This window comes from Hyla sarda, unplaced genomic scaffold (assembly GCF_029499605.1).
Source record: "Hyla sarda isolate aHylSar1 unplaced genomic scaffold, aHylSar1.hap1 scaffold_66, whole genome shotgun sequence".
Lineage (NCBI taxonomy): Eukaryota > Metazoa > Chordata > Amphibia > Anura > Hylidae > Hyla > Hyla sarda.
Window position 1 is genome coordinate 458,307 of NW_026610675.1, and position 25,012 is coordinate 483,318.

General features: G+C 43.1%; 1 protein-coding gene across 2 annotated transcripts in view; it reads right to left on the reverse strand.

Annotated features, from left to right (window-relative positions):
• The window catches only part of TUB (TUB bipartite transcription factor), a 133,852-nt gene extending 111,989 nt beyond the window's left edge, over positions 1 to 21,863 (reverse strand). Inside the window, exon 1 of one of the 2 annotated variants that reach the window (XM_056554301.1) lies at positions 21,757 to 21,863. In XM_056554301.1, coding sequence (XP_056410276.1) covers positions 21,757 to 21,812 — 56 coding nt within the window. In that variant the 5' untranslated portion in view covers positions 21,813 to 21,863. The remainder of the gene's footprint in view (positions 1 to 21,756) is intronic. The other variant, XM_056554298.1, reaches the window with a different exon arrangement.
• Positions 21,864 to 25,012: the final 3,149 nt, after the last annotated feature.

Sequence of the window (25,012 nt, forward strand, 5' to 3'; positions counted from 1 at the left end):
TATAGAGACACAACGAGCTAGAGACACAACAAGCTATAGAGACACAACGAGCTATAGAGACACAACGAGCTATAGAGACACACAACGAGCTATAGAGACACAACGAGCTATAGAGACACAACGAGCTATAGAGACACAACGAGCTATAGAGACACAACGAGCTATAGAGACACAACAAGCTATAGAGACACAACAAGCTATAGAGACACAACGAGCTATAGAGACACAACGAGCTATAGAGACACAACGAGCTATAGAGACACAACAAGCTATAGAGACACAACAAGCTATAGAGACACAACAAGCTATAGAGACACAACGAGCTATAGAGACACACAACGAGCTATAGAGACACACAACGAGCTATAGAGACACACAACGAGCTATAGAGACACACAACGAGCTATAGGGACAATGAGCTATAGAGACACAACGAGCTATAGAGACACACAACGAGCTATAGAGACACACAACGAGCTAGAGACAACGAGCTATAGAGACAACAAGCTATAGAGACAACGAGCTATAGAGACAACGAGCTATAGAGACAACGAGCTATAGAGACCCACAACGAGCTATAGAGACACAACGAGCTATAGAGACACAACGAGCTATAGAGACACAACGAGCTATAGAGACACAACGAGCTATAGAGACACAACAAGCTATAGAGACACAACGAGCTATAGAGACACAGCGAGCTATAGAGACACAGCGAGCTATAGAGACACAACGAGCTATAGACACAACGAGCTATAGAGACAACGAGCTATAGAGACAACAAGCTATAGAGACAACGAGCTATAGAGACAACGAGCTATAGAGACACACAACGAGCTATAGAGACAACGAGCTATAGAGACCCACAACGAGCTATAGAGACACAACGAGCTATAGAGACACAACGAGCTATAGAGACACAACGAGCTATAGAGACACAACGAGCTATAGAGACACAACAAGCTATAGAGACACAACGAGCTATAGAGACACAACGAGCTATAGAGACACAACGAGCTATAGAGACACAACGAGCTATAGAGACACAACGAGCTATAGAGACACAACGAGCTATAGAGACACAACAAGCTATAGAGACACAACGAGCTATAGAGACACAACAAGCTATAGAGACACAACGAGCTATAGAGACACACAACGAGCTATAGAGACACAACGAGCTATAGAGACACAACGAGCTATAGAGACACAACAAGCTATAGAGACACAACGAGCTATAGAGACACAACGAGCTAGACACAACGAGCTATAGAGACACAACGAGCTATAGAGACACAACGAGCTATAGAGACACAACAAGCTATAGAGACACAACGAGCTATAGAGACACAACGAGCTATAGAGACACACAACGAGTTATAGAGACAACGAGCTATAGAGACACAACGAGCTATAGAGACACAACGAGCTATAGAGACACAACAAGCTATAGAGACACAACGAGCTATAGAGACACAACGAGCTATAGAGACACAACGAGCTATAGAGACACAACGAGCTATAGAGACACAACAAGCTATAGAGACACAACAAGCTATAGAGACACAACGAGCTATAGAGACACAACGAGCTATAGAGACACACAACGAGTTATAGAGACACACAACGAGCTATAGAGACACACAACGAGCTATAGAGACAACGAGCTATAGAGACAACGAGCTATAGAGACAACGAGCTATAGAGACAACGAGCTATAGAGACACACAACGAGCTATAGAGACACACAACGAGCTATAGAGACACACAACGAGCTATAGAGACACACAACGAGCTATAGAGACACACAACGAGCTATAGAGACACACAACGAGCTATAGAGACACACAACGAGCTATAGAGACACCACGAGTTATAGAGACACCACGAGCTATAGAGACACCACGAGCTATAGAGACACACAGCGAGCTATAGAGACACACAACGAGCTATAGAGACAACGAGCTATAGAGACAACGAGCTATAGAGACAACGAGCTATAGAGACAACAAGCTATAGAGACAACGAGCTATAGAGACAACGAGCTATAGAGACACACAACGAGCTATAAAGACACACAACGAGCTATAGAGACACACAACGAGCTAGAGACAACGAGCTATAGAGACAACAAGCTATAGAGACAATGAGCTATAGAGACAACGAGCTATAGAGACAACGAGCTATAGAGACAACGAGCTATAGAGACAACGAGCTATAGAGACAACGAGCTATAGAGACAACGAGCTATAGAGACAACGAGCTATAGAGACCCACAACGAGCTATAGAGACCCACAACGAGCTATAGAGACACACAACGAGCTATAGAGACACACAACGAGCTATAGAGACACACAACGAGCTATAGAGACACACAACGAGCTATAGGGACAATGAGCTATAGAGACACAACGAGCTATAGAGACACACAACGAGCTATAGAGACACACAACGAGCTATAGAGACAACAAGCTATAGAGACAACGAGCTATAGAGACAACGAGCTATAGAGACAACGAGCTATAGAGACAACGAGCTATAGAGACCCACAACGAGCTATAGAGACACAACGAGCTATAGAGACACAACGAGCTATAGAGACACAACGAGCTATAGAGACACAACGAGCTATAGAGACACAACGAGCTATAGAGACACAACAAGCTATAGAGACACAACGAGCTATAGAGACACAGCGCTATAGAGACACAACGAGCTATAGAGACACAACGAGCTATAGAGACACAACGAGCTATAGAGACAACGAGCTATAGAGACAACGAGCTATAGAGACAACGAGCTATAGAGACAACAAGCTATAGAGACAACGAGCTATAGAGACAACGAGCTATAGAGACACACAACGAGCTATAGAGACAACGAGCTATAGAGACCCACAACGAGCTATAGAGACACAACGAGCTATAGAGACACAACGAGCTATAGAGACACAACGAGCTATAGAGACACAACGAGCTATAGAGACACAACAAGCTATAGAGACACAACGAGCTATAGAGACACAACGAGCTATAGAGACACAACGAGCTATAGAGACACAACGAGCTATAGAGACACAACGAGCTATAGAGACACAACAAGCTATAGAGACACAACGAGCTATAGAGACACAACAAGCTATAGAGACACAACGAGCTATAGAGACACACAACGAGCTATAGAGACACAACGAGCTATAGAGACACAACGAGCTATAGAGACACAACAAGCTATAGAGACACAACGAGCTATAGAGACACAACGAGCTATAGAGACACAACGAGCTATAGAGACACAACGAGCTAAGAGACACAACGAGCTAGACACAACGAGCTATAGAGACACAACGAGCTATAGAGACACAACGAGCTATAGAGACACAACAAGCTATAGAGACACAACGAGCTATAGAGACACAACGAGCTATAGAGACACAACGAGCTATAGAGACACAACGAGCTAAGAGACACAACGAGTTATAGAGACAACGAGCTATAGAGACACAACGAGCTATAGAGACACAACGAGTTATAAAGAGACATAGAGACACAACATTAAACATCCGAAGTGTAGGGAGAAAACTAAACCCTTAATAAAATTCTTATATTAATGACTTAATAGGATCTGACTGTTGTCTAAGACACAGCTATAGATAATCAGATCATATTATAAAGCAATGCAATAATCCAAAGGTTCACTAACTTTTCCTCCCTGCATTGTGGATGTTTACTTAATGTGCTCCACAAAGGACATAAACGATACAACTGTCTGTGTTATTAGACCTGCACATGTGGAAGTGACATGTCAGTGCGTTCATGTTACCATGACAACCCCCAGAGCAAGCGCAACTTCAACCACTGAGCTTTATGATGAAGCGCAGCCGCTCTCTCCCAGGGTCCTGTGGGGCGCAACCAGTGCTGAACTCAGAGACAAACACTGCAGGGGGTTCGTTACTTAGTGTTAGGATAATAATGACGATGTCCCTGATCCTGTAGATGCCAGTAACTCCATTGTCTAGGCAGTGTATCCAAATCAGTGTGCCTCCAGCTGTTGCAGAACTACAACTCCCAGCATGCCCGGACAGCCAAATGCTTCGTAGAGGAGCCCCATAGCTTCACCCTAGGACCTTATTGGGCATCCGGCCGGGTCTAGGACAATGTCAGACTGCAGAATCTAAGGCAGTGTTCCCCAACCAGTGTGCCTCCAGCAGTTGCAAAACTACAACTCCTAGCATGGCCGGACAGCCAACAGCTGTCCGGGTATGCTGGGAGTTGTAGTTTTGCAACAGCTGAAGGCACACTGGTTGGGAAACAATGGTCTAGGGAATAACCTTGTATCTCCTGTATCCCCCGCGCAAGGCGTTAATGTATCACAGTCTCTAAAGAATCGGCGCAGAGATACAAAGCGTCACATCCGACTGTCGATGAGTAAATACAGATTCCGTCTATAGCCAGAAGGGGGCGATAAAATTGGGTCACCTGAATAATCCCCCCCCCCCTCATCTTCCCCAACAATTAACCCTTCAAAGGGCAGAGTATTACGCTTGGTTCCCCCTTCACTAATTATACATATAAATCATGGTAAGGTCCACCCTTCTCTATAAGGCCTCTACTGGGTTGGGTTCCCCTTTAAGTGGGGCTGAGTATAGGCCGGTGGGGGGGGGCTATAGGATTGGGCTCAGCTGTTTCCTATATTTAGCTCTCCGTAGCCTCGGGGGGGAGGTTAAGAGACGATTGTTAGAAATAAAATCCACCATATGATATAAAAGACTCCGACCTCATTCATGTGAAATCAGACAGAATCTGCGGAGGATTCTACGAGACGAGTCACATGATCAGCGAGCAACGAGATGGACGGAGAACTGCACAGTATGTACAGAGGCCAAGATCACAGGATCCGATAGAGAGAACTGTGTGGTCATATAGTTACAGCTGCACAGTCTTCTCTATCCCCTCCCTGCACTCATCTCTATGATCATAGAGAGAACTGTGTGGTCATACAGTTACAGCTGCACAGTCCTCTCTATCCCCTCCCTGCACTCATCTCTATGATCATAGAGAGAACTGTGTGGTCATACAGTTACAGCTGCACAGTCCTCTCTATCCCCTCCCTGCACTCATCTCTATGATCATAGAGAGAACTGTGTGGTCATACAGAGACAGCTGCACAGTCCTCTCTATCCCCTCCCTGCACTCATCTCTATGATCATAGACAGAACTGTGTGGTCATACAGTTACAGCTGCACAGTCCTCTCTATCCTCTCCCTGCACTCATCTTTATGATTATAGAGAGAACTGTGTGGTCATACAGTTACAGCTGCACAGTCTTCTCTATCCCCTCCCTGCACTCATCTCTATGATCATAGAGAGAACTGTGTGGTCATACATTACAGCTGCACCGTCCTCTCTATCCCCTCCCTGCACTCATCTCTATGATCATAGAGAGAACTGTGTGGTCATACAGTTACAGCTGCACAGTCCTCTCTATCCCCTCCCTGCACTCATCCCTATGATCATAGAGAGAACTGTGTGGTCATACAGTTACAGCTGCACAGTCCTCTCTACCCCCTCCCTGCACTCATCTCTATGATCATAGAGAGAACTGTGTGGTCATATAGTTACAGCTGCACAGTCCTCTCTACCCCCTCCCTGCACTCATCTTTATGATCATAGAGAGAACTGTGTGGTCATACAGATACAGCTGCACAGTCCTCTCTATCCCCTCCCTGCACTCATCTCTATGATCATAGAGAGAACTGTGTGGTCATACAGATACAGCTGCACAGTCCTCTCTATCCCCTCCCTGCACTCATCTCTATGATCATAGAGAGAACTGTGTGGTCTTACAGATACAGCTGCACAGTCCTCTCTATCCCCTCCCTGCACTCATCTCTATGATCATAGAGAGAACTGTGTGGTCTTACAGATACAGCTGCACAGTCCTCTCTACCCCCTCCCTGCACTCATCTCTATGATCATAGAGAGAACTGTGACATGATGTAACAGCAGAATAGTGAGTGCAGTGCTGGAGTACCCTTATATGATAATGTAGATGACAGGATCTATAATCTGGGATCTGGACACGTAAATAACATTTTTGCCGTTTTCTCACGATTTGGGATCCTTAAGGAGGATTCTGTCATTTTCGTGTCCTGGGGATTTCAGAAGACAAATCCTTAGCAACAGGACGGACAGCGAGGTCTCCGGGAGCCGAGCAATGTGAGAGGAGACCCTGAGCGGCGGGATCCACCCTCCTCGGACCCTGGGGCCTCCAGTCATCCTCACAGCCCGGGCCCCATGGAAACTGAGCAGGAGCCACAGAGGAAACAGATCGGCTCCTGGGGGCCCCTGACATCCCCATCTGGAGTGAACTGGATGTATCTGGGTGTGCGGCCATCATGTGGGGCATTTTATCCCATACTGGGGGCATTTTATTTGTGTATAATGCAGAAAATATGCGTCAAAATAAACCATGTGAACAAAGACCAAGAGTGCCAATCAGAACCAATACAAAGTGCCCCTGGAATCAATACAAAGTGCCCCCGGAATCATTACAAAGTGCAACCCGGAATCATTACAAAGTGCCCCCGGAATCATTACAAAGTGCTCCCGGAATCATTACAAAGTGCCCCCGGAATCATTACAAAGTGCCACCCGGAATCATTACAAAGTGCCACCCGGAATCATTACATAGTGCCACCCGGAACCAATACAAAGTGCCACCCGGAATCATTACAAAGTGCCCCCGGAATCATTACAAAGTGCCACCCGGAATCATTACAAAGTGCCACCCGGAATCATTACAAAGTGCCACCCGGAATCATTACAAAGTGCCACCCGGAATCATTACAAAGTGCCACCCGGAATCATTACAAAGTGCACCCGGAATCATTACAAAGTGCCACCCGCAATCATTACAAAGTGCACCCGGAATCATTACAAAGTGCCACCCGGAATCATTACAAAGTGCTCCCGGAATCATTACAAAGTGCCCCCGGAACCAATACAAAGTGCCACCCGGAACCAATACAAAGTGCCACCCGGAACCAATACATAGTGCCACCCGGAACCAATACAAAGTGCCACCCGGAATCATTACAAAGTGCCACCCGGAATCATTACAAAGTGCCACCCGGAATCATTACATAGTGCCACCCGGAACCAATACAAAGTGCCACCCGGAATCATTACAAAGTGCCACCCGGAATCATTACAAAGTGCCACCCGGAATCATTACAAAGTGCCACCCGGAATCATTACAAAGTGCTACCCGGAACCAATACAAAGTGCCACCCAGAATCATTACAAAGTGCCCCCGGAATCATTACAAAGTGCCACCCGGAATCATTACAAAGTGCCACCCGGAATCATTACAAAGTGCCACCCGGAATCATTACAAAGTGCCACCCGGAATCCTTACAAAGTGCCACCCGGAATCCTTACAAAGTGCCACCCGGAATCATTACAAAGTGCCACCCGGAATCATTACAAAGTGCACCCGGAATCATTACAAAGTGCCCCCGGAATCATTACAAAGTGCCACCCGGAATCATTACAAAGTGCCACCCGGAATCATTACAAAGTGCCCCCGGAATCATTACAAAGTGCCACCCGGAATCATTACAAAGTGCCACCCGGAATCATTACAAAGTGCCACCCGGAATCATTACAAAGTGCACCCGGAATCATTACAAAGTGCCACCCGGAATCATTACAAAGTGCACCCGGAATCATTACAAAGTGCCCCCGGAATCATTACAAAGTGCCACCCGGAATCATTACAAAGTGCCACCCGGAATCATTACAAAGTGCCACCCGGAATCATTACAAAGTGCACCCGGAATCATTACAAAGTGCACCCGGAATCATTACAAAGTGCCACCCGGAATCATTCCAAAGTGCCACCCGGAATCATTCCAAAGTGCCACCCGGAATCATTCCAAAGTGCCACCCGGAATCATTACAAAGTGCCACCCGGAATCATTACAAAGTGCCACCCGGAATCATTACAAAGTGCCACCCGGAATCATTACAAAGTGCCACCCGGAATCATTACAAAGTGCCACCCGGAATCATTACAAAGTGCACCCGGAATCATTACAAAGTGCCACCCGGAATCATTACAAAGTGCACCCTGAATCATTACAAAGTGCCACCCGGAATCATTACAAAGTGCCACCCGGAATCATTACAAAGTGCACCCGGAATCATTACAAAGTGCCACCCGGAATCATTACAAAGTGCCACCCGGAATCATTACAAAGTGCCACCCGGAATCATTACAAAGTGCCACCCGGAATCATTACAAAGTGCCACCCGGAATCATTACAAAGTGCCACCCGGAATCATTACATAGTGCACCCGGAATCATTACAAAGTGCACCCGGAATCATTACAAAGTGCCACCCGGAATCATTACATAGTGCACCCGGAATCATTACAAAGTGCACCCGGAATCATTACAAAGTGCCACCCGGAATCATTACAAAGTGCCACCCGGAATCATTACAAAGTGCCACCCGGAATCATTACAAAGTGCACCCGGAATCATTACAAAGTGCACCCGGAATCATTACAAAGTGCCACCCGGAATCATTACAAAGTGCCACCCGGAATCATTACATAGTGCACCCGGAATCATTACAAAGTGCCACCCGGAATCATTCCAAAGTGCCACCCGGAATCATTACATAGTGCACCCGGAATCATTACAAAGTGCCACCCGGAATCATTCCAAAGTGCCACCCGGAATCATTACATAGTGCACCCGGAATCATTACAAAGTGCCACCCGGAATCATTACAAAGTGCACCCGGAATCATTACATAGTGCACCCGGAATCATTACATAGTGCACCCGGAATCATTACAAAGTGCAACCCGGAATCATTACAAAGTGCCACCCGGAATCATTACAAAGTGCACCCGGAATCATTACAAAGTGCCACCCGGAATCATTACAAAGTGCACCCGGAATCATTACAAAGTGCACCCGGAATCATTACATAGTGCACCCGGAATCATTACAAAGTGCACCCGGAATCATTACAAAGTGCCACCCGGAATCATTACAAAGTGCCACCCGGAATCATTACAAAGTGCCACCCGGAATCATTACAAAGTGCACCCGGAATCATTACAAAGTGCACCCGGAATCATTACAAAGTGCACCCGGAATCATTACAAAGTGCCACCCGGAATCATTACAAAGTGCCACCCGGAATCATTCCAAAGTGCCACCCGGAATCATTACATAGTGCACCCGGAATCATTACAAAGTGCCACCCGGAATCATTCCAAAGTGCCACCCGGAATCATTACATAGTGCACCCGGAATCATTACAAAGTGCCACCCGGAATCATTACAAAGTGCACCCGGAATCATTACAAAGTGCACCCGGAATCATTACAAAGTGCCACCCGGAATCATTACAAAGTGCAACCGGAATCATTACAAAGTGCACCCGGAATCATTACAAAGTGCCACCCGGAATCATTACAAAGTGCCACCCGGAATCATTACAAAGTGCCACCCGGAATCATTACAAAGTGCCACCCGGAATCATTACAAAGTGCCACCCGGAATCATTACAAAGTGCCACCCGGAATCATTACAAAGTGCCACCCGGAATCATTACAAAGTGCCACCCGGAATCATTACAAAGTGCAACCAGAATCATTACAAAGTGCCACCCGGAATCATTACAAAGTGCCACCCGGAATCATTACAAAGTGCCACCCGGAATCATTACAAAGTGCCACCCGGAATCATTACAAAGTGCAACCAGAATCATTACAAAGTGCCACCCGGAATCATTACAAAGTGCCACCCGGAATCATTACAAAGTGCACCCGGAATCATTACAAAGTGCCCCCGGAATCATTACAAAGTGCCACCCGGAATCATTACAAAGTGCACCCGGAATCATTACAAAGTGCCACCCGGAATCATTACAAAGTGCAACCGGAATCATTACAAAGTGCACCCGGAATCATTACAAAGTGCCACCCGGAATCATTACAAAGTGCCACCCGGAATCATTACAAAGTGCCACCCGGAATCATTACAAAGTGCACCCGGAATCATTACAAAGTGCCACCCGGAATCATTACAAAGTGCCACCCGGAATCATTACAAAGTGCCACCCGGAATCATTACAAAGTGCAACCAGAATCATTACAAAGTGCCACCCGGAATCATTACAAAGTGCCACCCGGAATCATTCCAAAGTGCCACCCGGAATCATTACAAAGTGCCACCCGGAATCATTACAAAGTGCCACCCGGAATCATTACAAAGTGCACCCGGAATCATTACAAAGTGCACCCGGAATCATTACAAAGTGCAACCCGGAATCATTACAAAGTGCCACCCGGAATCATTACAAAGTGCCACCCGGAATCATTACAAAGTGCACCCGGAATCATTACAAAGTGCCACCCGGAATCATTACAAAGTGCACCCGGAATCATTACATAGTGCACCCGGAATCATTACAAAGTGCACCCTGAATCATTACAAAGTGCCACCCGGAATCATTACAAAGTGCACCCGGAATCATTACAAAGTGCCCCCGGAATCATTACAAATGTGATATATACAGACAGGATGGACGCCTCCTATATACATATATACAGTGGGGATCAAAAGTTTGGGCCCCCCAGGTAACAATTTGTATTAATCTGCATAAAGAAGCCAAGGAAAAATGGAAAAATCTCCAAAAGGATCAAATTACAGATTAGACATTCTTATAATATGTCACCAAAAGTTACATTTTATTTCCATCATTTACACTTTCACAATAACAGAAAACAAAAAAATGGCGTCTGCAAAAGTTTGGGCCCCCTGCAGAATTTATAGCATGCACTGCGCCCTTTATACAGCTGAGACCTGTCAGTGTCATGGATTGTTCTCAATCATCATCTGGGAAGACCACGTGATGTCATCTCATAAATGCCCAGACTCATCTGACCTTGCCCCAACAATCAGCACCATGGGTTCTTCTAAGCAGTTGTCTAGAAATCTGAAACTGAAAATAGTTGACGCTCACAAAGCAGGAGAAGGATATAAGAAGATAGCAAAACATTTTCAGATGTCAATATCCTCTGTTCAGAATGTAATTAAGAAATAGCAGTCATCAGGAACAGTGGAAGTTAAAGCAAGATCTGGAAGACCAAGAAAAATATCAGACAGAACAGCGGCAAGCAATGCACCGACTCAGACTCCTACTAAATTTAGATCGGAATAAATAAAAAAAGCAAGTTTAAATGTCCCAATTCACAAAAAGTTATAATGAATTCCTTCTCTACTGTAAGAATGAAGACCAATGCATGCAGGGCCTCACGTAACCGCAAAACGAACACGTTAAGTGACCGTGAAGAAGCTTTTCATGTGCTTTACTATTTGGTACGCAACGCACAATTAGGAGCGGCAATACTTCTACTTTCCATAGTGTTGTGTTCTGCTGTTACAGGGAACCCATGGGTAACCGAGCCTCTCACCGATAAGGGGTTAAGTAAATATGTTATTTTGCAGGACTAGAGACACTTGTATAAGTGAAGGGAATGGAGGGTCAATAGTTCAAGACTGAAGCTGTAAACCATTGGAAAAACTGCTGCCATTCAGCTAAGGTTATAAAAACTTGTAAACTCCAATTGTTAGCTTAAAGGGGTACTCCGGTGGAAAACATTTTTTTTTTTTTTTTAATTAACTGATGCCAGAAAGTTAAACAGTTTTGTAAATTACTTCTATTAAAAAATTTTAATCCTTCCAGTACCTTTAGCTGCTAAATACAACAGAGGAAATTATTTTCTTTTTGGAACACAAAGCTCTCTGCTGGCATCATTACCACAGTGCTCTCTGCTGACACCTCTGTCCATTTTAGGAACTGTCCAGAGCAGAATATGTTTGCTATGGGGATTTTCTCCTACTCTGGACAGTTCCTAAAATGGACAGAGATGTCAGCAGAGAGCACTGTGCTCGTGATTCAGAAGAGAGCTCTGTGTTGCAAAAAGAAAAGTATTTCCTCTGTAGTATTCAGCAGCTGATAAGCACTGGAAGGATTAAGGTTTTTTAATAGAAGTAATTTACAAATCTGTTTAACTTTCTGGCACCAGTTGATTTAAAAAAAAAAAAAAAAAAAAAAAAAAAGTTTTCCACCAGAGTACCCCTTTAACCTCTTAAGGACCCAGGACGTACGGGGACGTCCCCGCACCCTGGGCCTTAAGGACCCAGGACGTCCCCATACGTCCTGGCGTTTTACGGTCTCTGCCGCGCGCCGGGCAGAGATCGGAACTGGATGCCTGCTGAAATCCTTCAGCAGGCATCCAGGGCAAACGTCGAGGGGGGCCATGTAGGCCCCTCCATGTCGGCGATCGCCGCAAATCGCAAGGGAAATCGCCCTTGCGATCTGCGGCGATACCGGGCTGATCGGGTCTCTGGGACCCGACCGCCCGGTAATTTCGCATGATCCCGGCTGTAACAGACAGCCAGGACCATGCTAACGTATAGGAGCGAGGTGGCAAGCCGGCCACCTCCTCCTATACCCTGCGATCTGTCGGTTAGTTAACCGACCAATCGCAGGAGGGGGGGCGGTTACTTCCTCCCGTCCTGCCCGGCCCCTGAAAGTCCGGAGAGGACGGGAGGAAGACCGGAGGACGCGGCGGGGGACGGGGGAGTGCTGGGGACCGGCCCCGGTACTTACCTCTTCCCTGAAGACCCGGATCCAGACGATGAAGATGGCAGCGGCGGCGACAGGTGAGTATATCTTCAGCCGCGGTCGGGCCCTTTACAGCAATGCACGTCGCCGTAAAGCGACATGCATTGCTGTAATAGGACCCTGTAAACTACAACTCCCAGCATGCCCAGACAGCCCATGTTTTGCAACATCTGGAGGTCCACAGTTTTTGGACCACTGTGCCCTTCCAGATGTTGCAAAACTACACATCCTCAGCATGCCCTTACTGTCCAGGCATGCTGGGAGTTGTAGTGCTGTAACATCTGGCCCTTCAGATGTTGCAGAACTACAACTCCCAGCATGCCTGGACAGTTTTGGCATACTGGGGGTTGTAGTTTTGCAACACCTGGAAGGGCACAGATTGGGAACCACTGTATTAGCGGTCTGCAAACTGTAGTCCTCCAGATGTTGCAAAACTACAACTGCAAGCATGCTGGGAGTTGTAGTTCGGCAACATCTGGCTCTAAAGATGTTGCCGAACTACTACTCCCAGCATGCCTGGGAATGTTTGGGAGTTGTGGTTTTGCAACAGCTGGAGGCAAACTGGTTGGGAAACATTGTTTCCTAACTCAGTGTTTCCCAACCCGTGTGCCTCCAGTTGTTGCAAAACCACAACTCCCAAACATTCTCAGGCATGCTGGGAGTAGTAGTTTTGCAACAGCTGGAGGTCCCCCCCCCCTGTGAATGTACAGGGTACATTCACATGGGCAGGCGGCTTACAGTGAGTATCTGGCTGCAAGTTTGCAATGCAGCAAATTTTGCGCGGCAGCTCAAACTCGCTGTAACCCCCCCCCCCCCCCCGCCCGTGTGACTGTACCCTAAAAACACTACACTAGACTACCACAAAATAAAATAAAAAGTAATAAACACTACATATACACATACCCCTACACAGCCCCCCTCCCCTCCCCAATAAAAAAGAAAAACGCCTGGTACGCCACTCTTTCCAAAATGGAGCCTCCAGCTGTTGCAAAACAACAACTCCCAGTATTGCTGGACAGCCGTTGACTGTCCAAGCATGCTCGGAGTTTTGCAACAGCTGGAGGCACCCTGTTTGGGAATCACTGGCGTAGAATACCCCTATGTCCACCCCTATGCAAATCCCTAATTCAGGCCTCAAATGCACATGGCGCTCTCACTTTGGAGCCCTGTCGTATTTCAAGGCAACAGTTTAGGGTCACATATGGGGTATCGCCGTACTCGAGAGAAATTGCCTAACAAATTTTGGGGGTCTTTTTCTCCTTTCACCCCTTATGAAAAGGTGAAGTTGGGGTCTACACCAGCATGTTAGTGTAAAAAAATAAACTTTTTACACTAACATGCTGGTGTTGCCCTATACTTTTCATTTTGACAAGAGGTAAAGGGGAAAAAAGCCCCCCAAAATTTGTAACGCAATTTCTCCAGAGTACAGAGATACCCCATATGTGGGCGCAAAGTGCTCTGGGGGCGCACAACAAGGCCCAGAAGGGAGAGTGCGCCATGTACATTTGAGGTGATTTGCACAGGGGTGGCTGATTGTTACAGCGGTTTTGACAAACACAAAAAAAAAAAAAAAAAAACATGTGACCCCATTTCGGAAACTACACCCCTCACGGAATGTAATGAGGGGTGCAGTGAGAATTTACACCCCACATGTGTCTGACAGATCTTTGGAAGAGTGGGCTGTGCAAATAAAAAATGTTGTACAGCCCACTGTTCCAAAGATATGACAGACACCAGTGGGGGGGTAAATGCTCACTGTACCCCTTGTTACGTTCCTCAAGGGGTCTAGTTTCCAAAATGGTATGCCATGTGGGGGTTATTTTGCTGTCCTGACACCATATGGGCTTCCTAAATGCGACATGCCCCCAGAGCAAAATATGCTCTCAAAAAGCCAAATATGACTCCTTCTCTTCTGAGCATTGTAGTTCGCCCATAGTGCACTTCAGGTCAACTTATGGGGTACCTCCATACTCAGAAGAGATGTGGTTACAAATTTTGGGGGGTATTTTCTGCTATTAACCCTTGCAAAAATGTGACATTTGGGGGGGAAACACTTTTTTTTTTACGTATGCAAAAGTCGTGAAACCCCTGTGGGGTATTAAGGCTCACTTTATTTCTTGTTACGTTCCACAAGGGGTCTAGTTTCCAAAATAGTATGCCATGTGGGGATTTTTTGCTGTCCTGGCACCATATGGGCTTCCTAAATGCGACATGCCCCCGAGCAAAATTTGCTCTCAAAAAGCCAAATATGACTCAATCTCTTCTGAGCATTGTAGTTCACCCATAGTACACCTCAGGTCAACTTATGGGGTACCTTCATACTCAGAAGAGATGGGGTTACAATGTTTGGGGGGTATTTTCTGCTATTAACCCTTGCAAAAATGTGAAATTTGGGGGGAAACACACATTTTAGTGAAAATTTTTATTTTTTTACATATGCAAAAGTCGTGAAACTCCTGTGGGGTATTAAGGCTCACTTTATTCCTTGTTACGTACCTCAAGGGGTCTAGTTTCCAAAATGGTATGCCATGTGGGGGATTTTTGCTGTTCTGGCACCATAGGGGCTTCCTAAATGCAACATGCCCCCCAAAAACCATTTCAAAAAAACGTACTCTCCAAAATCCCCTTGTCGCTCCTTCGCTTCTGAGCCCTCTACTGCGCCCGCCGAACACTTTACATAGACATATGAGGTATGTGCTTACTCGAGAGAAATTGGGCTACAAATATAAGTATACATTTTCTCCTTTTACCCCTTGTAAAAATTCAAAAATTGGGTCTACAAGAACATTCGAGTGTAAAAAATGGAGATTGTGAATTTTCTCCTTCACTTTGCTGTTATTCCTGTGAAACACCTAAAGGGTTAAAACGCGGACTGAATGTCATTTTGAATACTTTGGGGGGTGCAGTTTTTATAATGGGGTCATTTGTGGGATATTTCTAATATGAAGACCCTTCAAATGCACTTCAAACCTGAACTGGTCCATGAAAAATTGTGAGTTTGGAAATTTTGGGAAAAATTGGAAAATTGCTGCTGAACTTTGAAGCCTCTGATGTCTTCCAAAAGTAAAAACACGTAAATTTTATGATGCAAACATAAAGTAGACATATTGTATATGTGAATTAAAAAAAATTTTTTGGGAATATCCATTTTCCTTACAAGCAGAGAGCTTCAAAGTTAGAAAAATGCAAAATTTTCAAATTTTTCATAAAATTTTGGGATTTTTCACCAAGAAAGGATGCAAGTTACCACAAAATTTTACCACTATGTTTAAGTAGAATATGTCACGAAAAAACAATCTCGGAATCAGAATGATAACTAAAAGCATTCCAGAGTTATTAATGTTTAAAGTGACAGTGGTCAGATGTGCAAAAAATGTCTGGGTCCTGAGGTGTAAAATGGCTGGGTCCTTAAGGGGTTAAACATGACTATGGGATTCTACTAGGGAAATCATGTTTTATAATAGATGCCCCTTCCTTGATCCTCCCACTGCCCCATCTTCAGCAGCAGATCAGCACACAAAAAGGAGAAGGCAGCAGCTTCTGCCCAACTACCTCTCTCTCTGCTAGAAGAACTTGGTGGAACAGCTTCTTGGATTCAACTTTAAGTGTTTATAAATACATTTGCAGATTAATACAGAGGAGTCGGAACATTTAGCTACCGACTCCACATCCCTGGTTTGAACTTTGCAGATGAACATATAGAAAAGACTGATGCATTTTGGAAACAGGTTCTGTGGACCGATGAGGTTAAAATTGAACTTTTTGGCCGGAATGAGCAAAGGTACGTTTGGAGAAGAAGGGGAGCAGAATTTAATGAAAAGAACCTCTGTCCAACTGTTAAGCATGGGGGTGGATCAATCATGCTTTGGGGTTGTATTGCAGCCAGTGGCACAGGGAACCTCTCACGAGTAGAAGGAAAAATGGATTCAATAAAATTTCAGCTAATTTTGGATGCTAACTTGATGCCATCTGTGAAAAAGCTGAAGTTAAAGAGAGGATGGCTTCTACAAATGGATAATGATCCTAAACACACCTCGAAATCCACAGGGGATTACATCAAGAGGCGTAAACTGAAGGTTTTGTCATGGCCTTCACAATCTCCTGACCTCAACATAATTGAAAATCTATGGATAGACCTTAGAAGAGCAGTGCGTGACAGACAGCCCATAATTCTCAAAGAACTGGAAGACTTTTGTAAGGAAAAATGGGCAGATACCTCAAACAAGAACTTAAAGACTCTCGGCTGCTACAAAAAGCGTTTACAAGCTGTGATACTTGCCAAAAGGGGCAGAACAAGATATTAACTCTGCAGGGGGCCCAAACTTTTGCAGACGCCATTTTATTGTTTTCTGTTATTGTGAAAGTGTAAATGATGGAAATAAAATGTAACTTTTGGTGACATATTATAAGAAGGTCTAATCTGTAATTTGATCCTTTTGGAGATTTTTCCATCTTTCTTTGGCTTCTTTATGCAGATTATTACACATAGTTACCTGGGGGCCCAAACTTTTCATCCCCACGGAAAATACAGACGGGACGGACGGCCCCTATATACATATATACAGACAGGACGGACGCCTCCTATATACATATATACAGACAGGACGGACGCCCCCTATATACATATATACAGACAGGAAGGACGCCCCCTATATACATATATACAGACAGGAAGGACGCCCCCTATATACATATATACAGACAGGATGGACGTCCCCTATATACATATATACAGACAGGATGGACGCCCCCTATATACATATATACAGACAGGATGGACGCCCCCTATATACATATATACAGACAGGACGGACGCCCCCTATATACATATATACAGACAGGACGGACGGCCCCTATATACATATATACAGACAGGACGGACGCCTCCTATATACATATATACAGACAGGACGGACGCCCCCTATATACATATATACAGACAGGATGGACGCCCCCTATATACATATATACAGACAGGACGGACGCCCCCTATATACATATATACAGACAGGACGAACGGCCCCTATATACATATATACAGACAGGATGGACGTCCCCTATATACATATATACAGACAGGATGGACGCCCCCTATATACATATATACAGACAGGATGGACGCCCCCTATATACATATATACAGACAGGACGGACGCCCCCTATATACATATATACAGACAGGACGGACGCCCCCTATATACATATATACAGACAGGATGGACGCCCCCTATATACATATATACAGACAGGATGGACGCCCCTATATACATATATACAGACAGGACGGACGCCCCCTATATACATATATACAGACAGGACGAACGGCCCCTATATACATATATACAGACAGGACGGACGCCTCCTATATACATATATACAGACAGGACGGACGCCCCCTATATACATATATACAGACGGGATGGACGCCCCTATATATATATATACAGACAGGATGGCCTCTCCTATATACATATATACAGACAGGATGGCCTCTCCTATATACATATATACAGACGGGATGGACGCCCCTATATACATATATACAGACAGGATGGACGTCCCCTATATACATATATACAGACGGGATGGACGCCCCTATATACATATATACAGACGGGATGGACGCCCCTATATACATATATACAGACAGAATGGCCTCTCCTATATACATATATACAGACAGGATGGCCTCTCCTATATACATATATACAGACGGGATGGACGCCCCTATATACATATATACAGACGGGATGGACGCCCCTATATATATACATATATACAGACGGGATGGACGCTCCCTATATACATATATACAGACAGGATGGACGCCCATATATACATATATACAGACAGGATGGACGCCCCCTATATACATATATACATACAGGATGGACGCCCCTATATACATATATACACACCGGATGGACGGCCCCTATATACATATATACAGACAGTATGGACGTCCCCTATATACATATATACAGACGGGATGGACGCCCCTATATACATATATACAGACAGGACGGACGCCCCCTATATACATATATACAGACAGGATGGACGCCCCCTATATACATATATACAGACGGGATGGACGCCCCTATATACATATATACAGACAGGATGGCCTCTCCTATATACATATATACAGACAGGATGGCCTCTCCTATATACATATATACAGACGGGATGGACACCTCTATATACATATATACAGACAGGATGGACGCCCCCTATATACATATTTAGACAGGATGGACGCCCCCTATATACATATATACAGACATGATGGACGCCCCTATATACATATATACAGACAGGATGGCCGCTCCTATATACATATATACAGACAGGATGGCCTCTCCTATATACATATATACAGACAGGATGGACGCCCCCTATATACATATATACAGACAGGATGGACGCCCCCTATATACATATATACAGACAGGATGGACGCCCCCTATATACATATATACAGACAGGATGGACGTCCCCTATATACATATATACAGACAGGATGGACGCCCCCTATATACATATACAGACAGGATGGACGCCCCCCTATATACATATATACAGACAGGATGGACGCCCCCTATATACATATATACAGACAGGATGGGCGCCCCCTATATACATATATACAGACAGGATGGACGCCCCCTATATACATATATACAGACAGGATGGACACCCCTATATACATATATACAGACAGGATGGACACCCCTATATACATATATACAGAAAGGATGGACACCCCCTATATACATATATACAGACAGGATGGACGCCCCCTATATACATATATGCAGACAGGATGGACGCCCCCCTATATACATATATACAGACAGGATGGACGCCCCCTATATACATATATACAGACAGGATGGACACCCCCTATATAGATATATACAGACAGGATGGACACCCCCTATATACATATATACAGACGGGATGGACGTCCCCTATATACATATATACAGACAGGATGGACGCCCCCTATATACATATATACAGACGGGATGGATGCCCCTATATATATACATATATACAGACAGGATGGACGCTCCCTATATACATATATACAGACAGGATGGACGCCCCTATATACATATATACAGACAGGATGGACGCCCCCTATATACATATATACATACAGGATGGACGCCCCTATATACATATATACAGACAGGATGGACGGCCCCTATATACATATATACAGACAGGATGGACGCCCCCTATATACATATATACAGACCGGATGGACGCCCCTATATACATATATACAGACAGGATGGACGCCTCCTATATACATATATACAGACAGGATCGACGCCCCTATATACATATATACAGACAGGATGGACGCCTCCTATATACATTTATACAGACAGGATGGACGGCCCCTATATACATATTTAGACAGGATGGACGCCCCCTATATACATATATACAGACAGGATGGACGTCCCTATATACATATATACAGACGGGATGGACGCCCCTATATACATATATACAGACAGTATGGACGTCCCCTATATACATATATACAGACGGGATGGACGCCCCTATATACATATATACAGACAGGATGGACACCTCCTATATACATATATACAGACAGGATGGACGCTCCTATATACATATATACAGACAGGATGGACACCTCCTATATACATATATACAGACAGGATGGCCTCTCCTATATACATATATACAGACAGGATGGACGCTCCTATATACATATATACAGACGGGATGGACGCCCCTATATACATATATACAGACGGGATGGACGCCCCCTATATACATATATACAGACAGGATGGACGCCCCTATATACATATATACAGACAGGATGGACGCCCCCTATCTACATATATACAGACAGGATGGACGCCCCTATATACATATATACAGACAGGATGGACGTCCCCTATATACATATATACAGACAGGATGGACGCCCCTATATACATATATACAGACAGGACGGACGCCCCCTATATACATATATACAGACAGGATGGACACCTCTATATACATATATACAGACAGGATGGACACCCCTATATACATATATACAGACAGGATGGACGCCCCCTATATACATATATACAGACAGGATGGACACCCCTATATACATATATACAGACAGGATGGACACCTCCTATATACATATATACAGACAGGATGGACACCCCTATATACATATATACAGACAGGATGGACACCTCCTATATACATATATACAGACAGGACGGACGCCCCCTATATACATATATACAGACAGGACGGACGCCCCCTATATACATATATACAGACAGGATGGACACCCCTATATACATATATACAGACAGGATGGACACCTCCTATATACATATATACAGACAGGATGGACACCCCTATATACATATATACAGACAGGATGGACGCCCCCTATATACATATATACAGACAGGATGGACGCCCCCTATATACATATATACAGACAGGATGGACGCCCCCTATATACATATATACAGACAGGATGGACGCCTCCTATATACATATATACAGACAGGATGGACGCCCCCTATATACATAATTACAGACAGGATGGACGCCCCCTATATACATATATACAGACAGGATGGACGCCCCTATATACATATATACAGACAGGATGGACACCTCCTATATACATATATACAGACAGGATGGACGCCTCCTATATACATATATACAGACAGGATGGACGCCCCCTATATACATATATACAGACAGGATGGACACCTCCTATATACATATATACAGACAGGACGGACGCCCCCCTATATACATATATACAGACAGGATGGACGCCCCCTATATACATATATACAGACAGGATGGACGCCCCCTATATACATATATACAGACAGGATGGACACCTCCTATATACATATATACAGACAGGATGGACGCCTCCTATATACATTCCCCCCCCCCCCCCTCAGTTAACCATCTCTTTGCCCGAGGCAGCATTAACCCCCTGGGCCCCGTACCTGTCGTAGCTCCACCTGCTGTAGCACACGGTCCTGGTGCTGCTGACCCCCTCCATCCTCAGGTGCTGCCGACACTCCAGTAAGTGGGATCACATAGAGTCACTCAGGCTCATTGGGTCTCACAATGTGAGGAATGTACCACTGTGAGTGTGAGGAGGGGGGAGCTGTCAGTGATGTGGGGAGGAGGCTGGGGCTGATCTGGTATCTCCCTATAAACCATGGAGCGCAGTGCGTGAGACGATCTCCATCTGCATCTCCATCATTACCGCCGATCTGATCTTCACTCTAATGGGATCCGAGCAGGAGACGACACAGAACAACCTGATGAATAACAGAGACAGCTGGGACCGAGGACTACAACTCCCATCCTCCACATCACAGCCCTGAGGACTACAACTCCCATCCTCCACATCACAGCCCTGAGGACAACTCCCATCCTCCACATCACAGGAGAGCACTACAACTCCCATCCTCCACATCACAGACCAAGCACTACAACACCCATCCTCCACATCACAGACCGAGCACTACAACTCCCATCCTCCACATCACAGACCGAGCACTAAAACTCCCATCCTAATACTGTCTCTTATATACAAGAATATAACTACTATAATACTGCTCCTATATACAAGAATATAACTAATATAATACTGCTCCTATATACAAGAATATAACTACTATAATACTGCCTCTATATACAAGAGTATAACTACTATAATACTGCTCCTATATACAAGAATATAACGACTATAATACTGCTCCTATATACAAGAATATAACGACTATAATACTGCTCCTATATACAAGAATATAACTAATATAATACTGCTCCTATATACAAGAATATAACTACTATAATACTGCCTCCTATATACAAGAATATATCTACTATAATACTGCCTCCTATATACAAGAATATAACTACTATAATACTGCTCCTATATACAAGAATATAACTACTATAATACTGCCCCCTATATACAACAATATAACTACTATAATACTGCTCCTATATACAAGAATATAACTACTATAATACTGCTCCTATATACAAGAATATAACTACTATAATACTGCTCCTATATACAAGAATATAACTACTATAATACTGCCCCTATATACAAGAATATAACTACTATAATACTGCCTCCTATATACAAGAATATAACTACTATAATACTGCTCCTATATACAAGAATATAACTAATATAATACTGCTCCTATATACAAGAATATAACTACTATAATACTGCTCCTATATACAAGAATATATCTACTATAATACTGCTCCTATATACAAGAATATAACTACTATAATACTGCCCCTATATACAAGAATATAACTACTATAATACTGCTCCTATATACAAGAATATAACTACTATAATACTGCTCCTATATACAAGAATATAACTACTATAATACTACTCCTATATACAAGAATATAACTACTATAATACTGCTCCTATATACAAGAATATAGCTACTATAATACTTCTCCTATATACAAGAATATAACTACTATAATACTGCTCCTATATAAAAGAATATAACTACTAGAATACTGCTCCTATATACAAGAATATAACTACTATAATACTGCTCCTATATACAAGAATATAACTACTATAATACTGCTCCTATATACAAGAATATAACTACTATAATACTGCTCCTATATACAAGAATATAACTACTATAATACTGCTCCTATATACAAGAATATAACCACTATAATACTGCCTTCTATATACAAGAATATAACTACTATAATACTGCTCCTATATACAAGAATATACTACTATAATACTGCTCCTATATACAAGAATATAACTACTATAATACTGCTCCTATATACAAGAATATAACTACTATAATACTGCTCCTATATACAAGAATATAACTACTATAATACTGCCTTCTATATACAAGAATATAACTACTATAATACTGCTCATATATACAAGAATATAACTACTATAATACTGCTCCTATATACAAGAATATAACCACTATAATACTGCCTTCTATATACAAGAATATAACTACTATAATACTGCTCCTATATACAAGAATATAACTACTATAATACTGCCTCCTATATACAAGAATATAACTACTATAATACTGCTCCTATATACAAGAATATAACTACTATAATACTGCCTCCTATATACAAGAATGTAACTACTATAATACTGCTCCTATATACAAGAATATAACTACTATTATACTGCTCCTATATACAAGAATATAACTACAATAATACTGCTCCTATATACAAGAATATAACTACTATAATACTGCTCCTATATACAAGAATATAACTACTATAATACTGCTCCTATATACAAGAATATAACTACTATAATACTGCTCCTATATACAAGAATATAACTACTATAATACTGCTCCTATATACAAGAATATAACTACTATAATACTGCCTCTATATACAAGAATATAACTACTATAATACTGCCCCTATATACAAGAATATAACTACTATAATACTGCTCCTATATACAAGAATATAACTACTATAATACTGCCCCCTATATACAAGAATATAACTACTATAATCCTGCTCTTATATACAAGAATATAACTACTATTATACTGCTCCTATATACAAGAATATAACTACTATAATACTGCCCCTATATACAAGAATATAATTACTATAATACTGCTCCTATATACAAGAACATAACTACTATAATACTGCCCCCTATATACAAGAACATAACTACTATAATACTGCTCCTATATACAATATAACTACTATGATACTGCCCCTATATACAAGAATATAACTACTATAATACTGCCCCTATATACAAGAATATAACTACTATAATACTGCTCCTATATACAAGAATATAACTACTATAATACTGCTCCTATATACAAGAATATAACTACTATAATACTGCTCCTATATACAAGAATATAACTACTATAATACTGCTCCTATATACAAGAATATAACTACTATAATACTGCTCCTTTATACAAGAATATAACTACTATAATATTGCTCCTATATACAAGAATATATCTACTATAATACTGCCTCCTATATACAAGAATATATCTACTATAATACTGCTCCTATATACAAGAATATAACTTCTATAATACTGCCTCCTATATACAAGAATATAACTACTATAATACTGCCCCTATATACAAGAATATAACTACTATAATACTGCTCCTATATACAAGAATATAACTACTATAATACTGC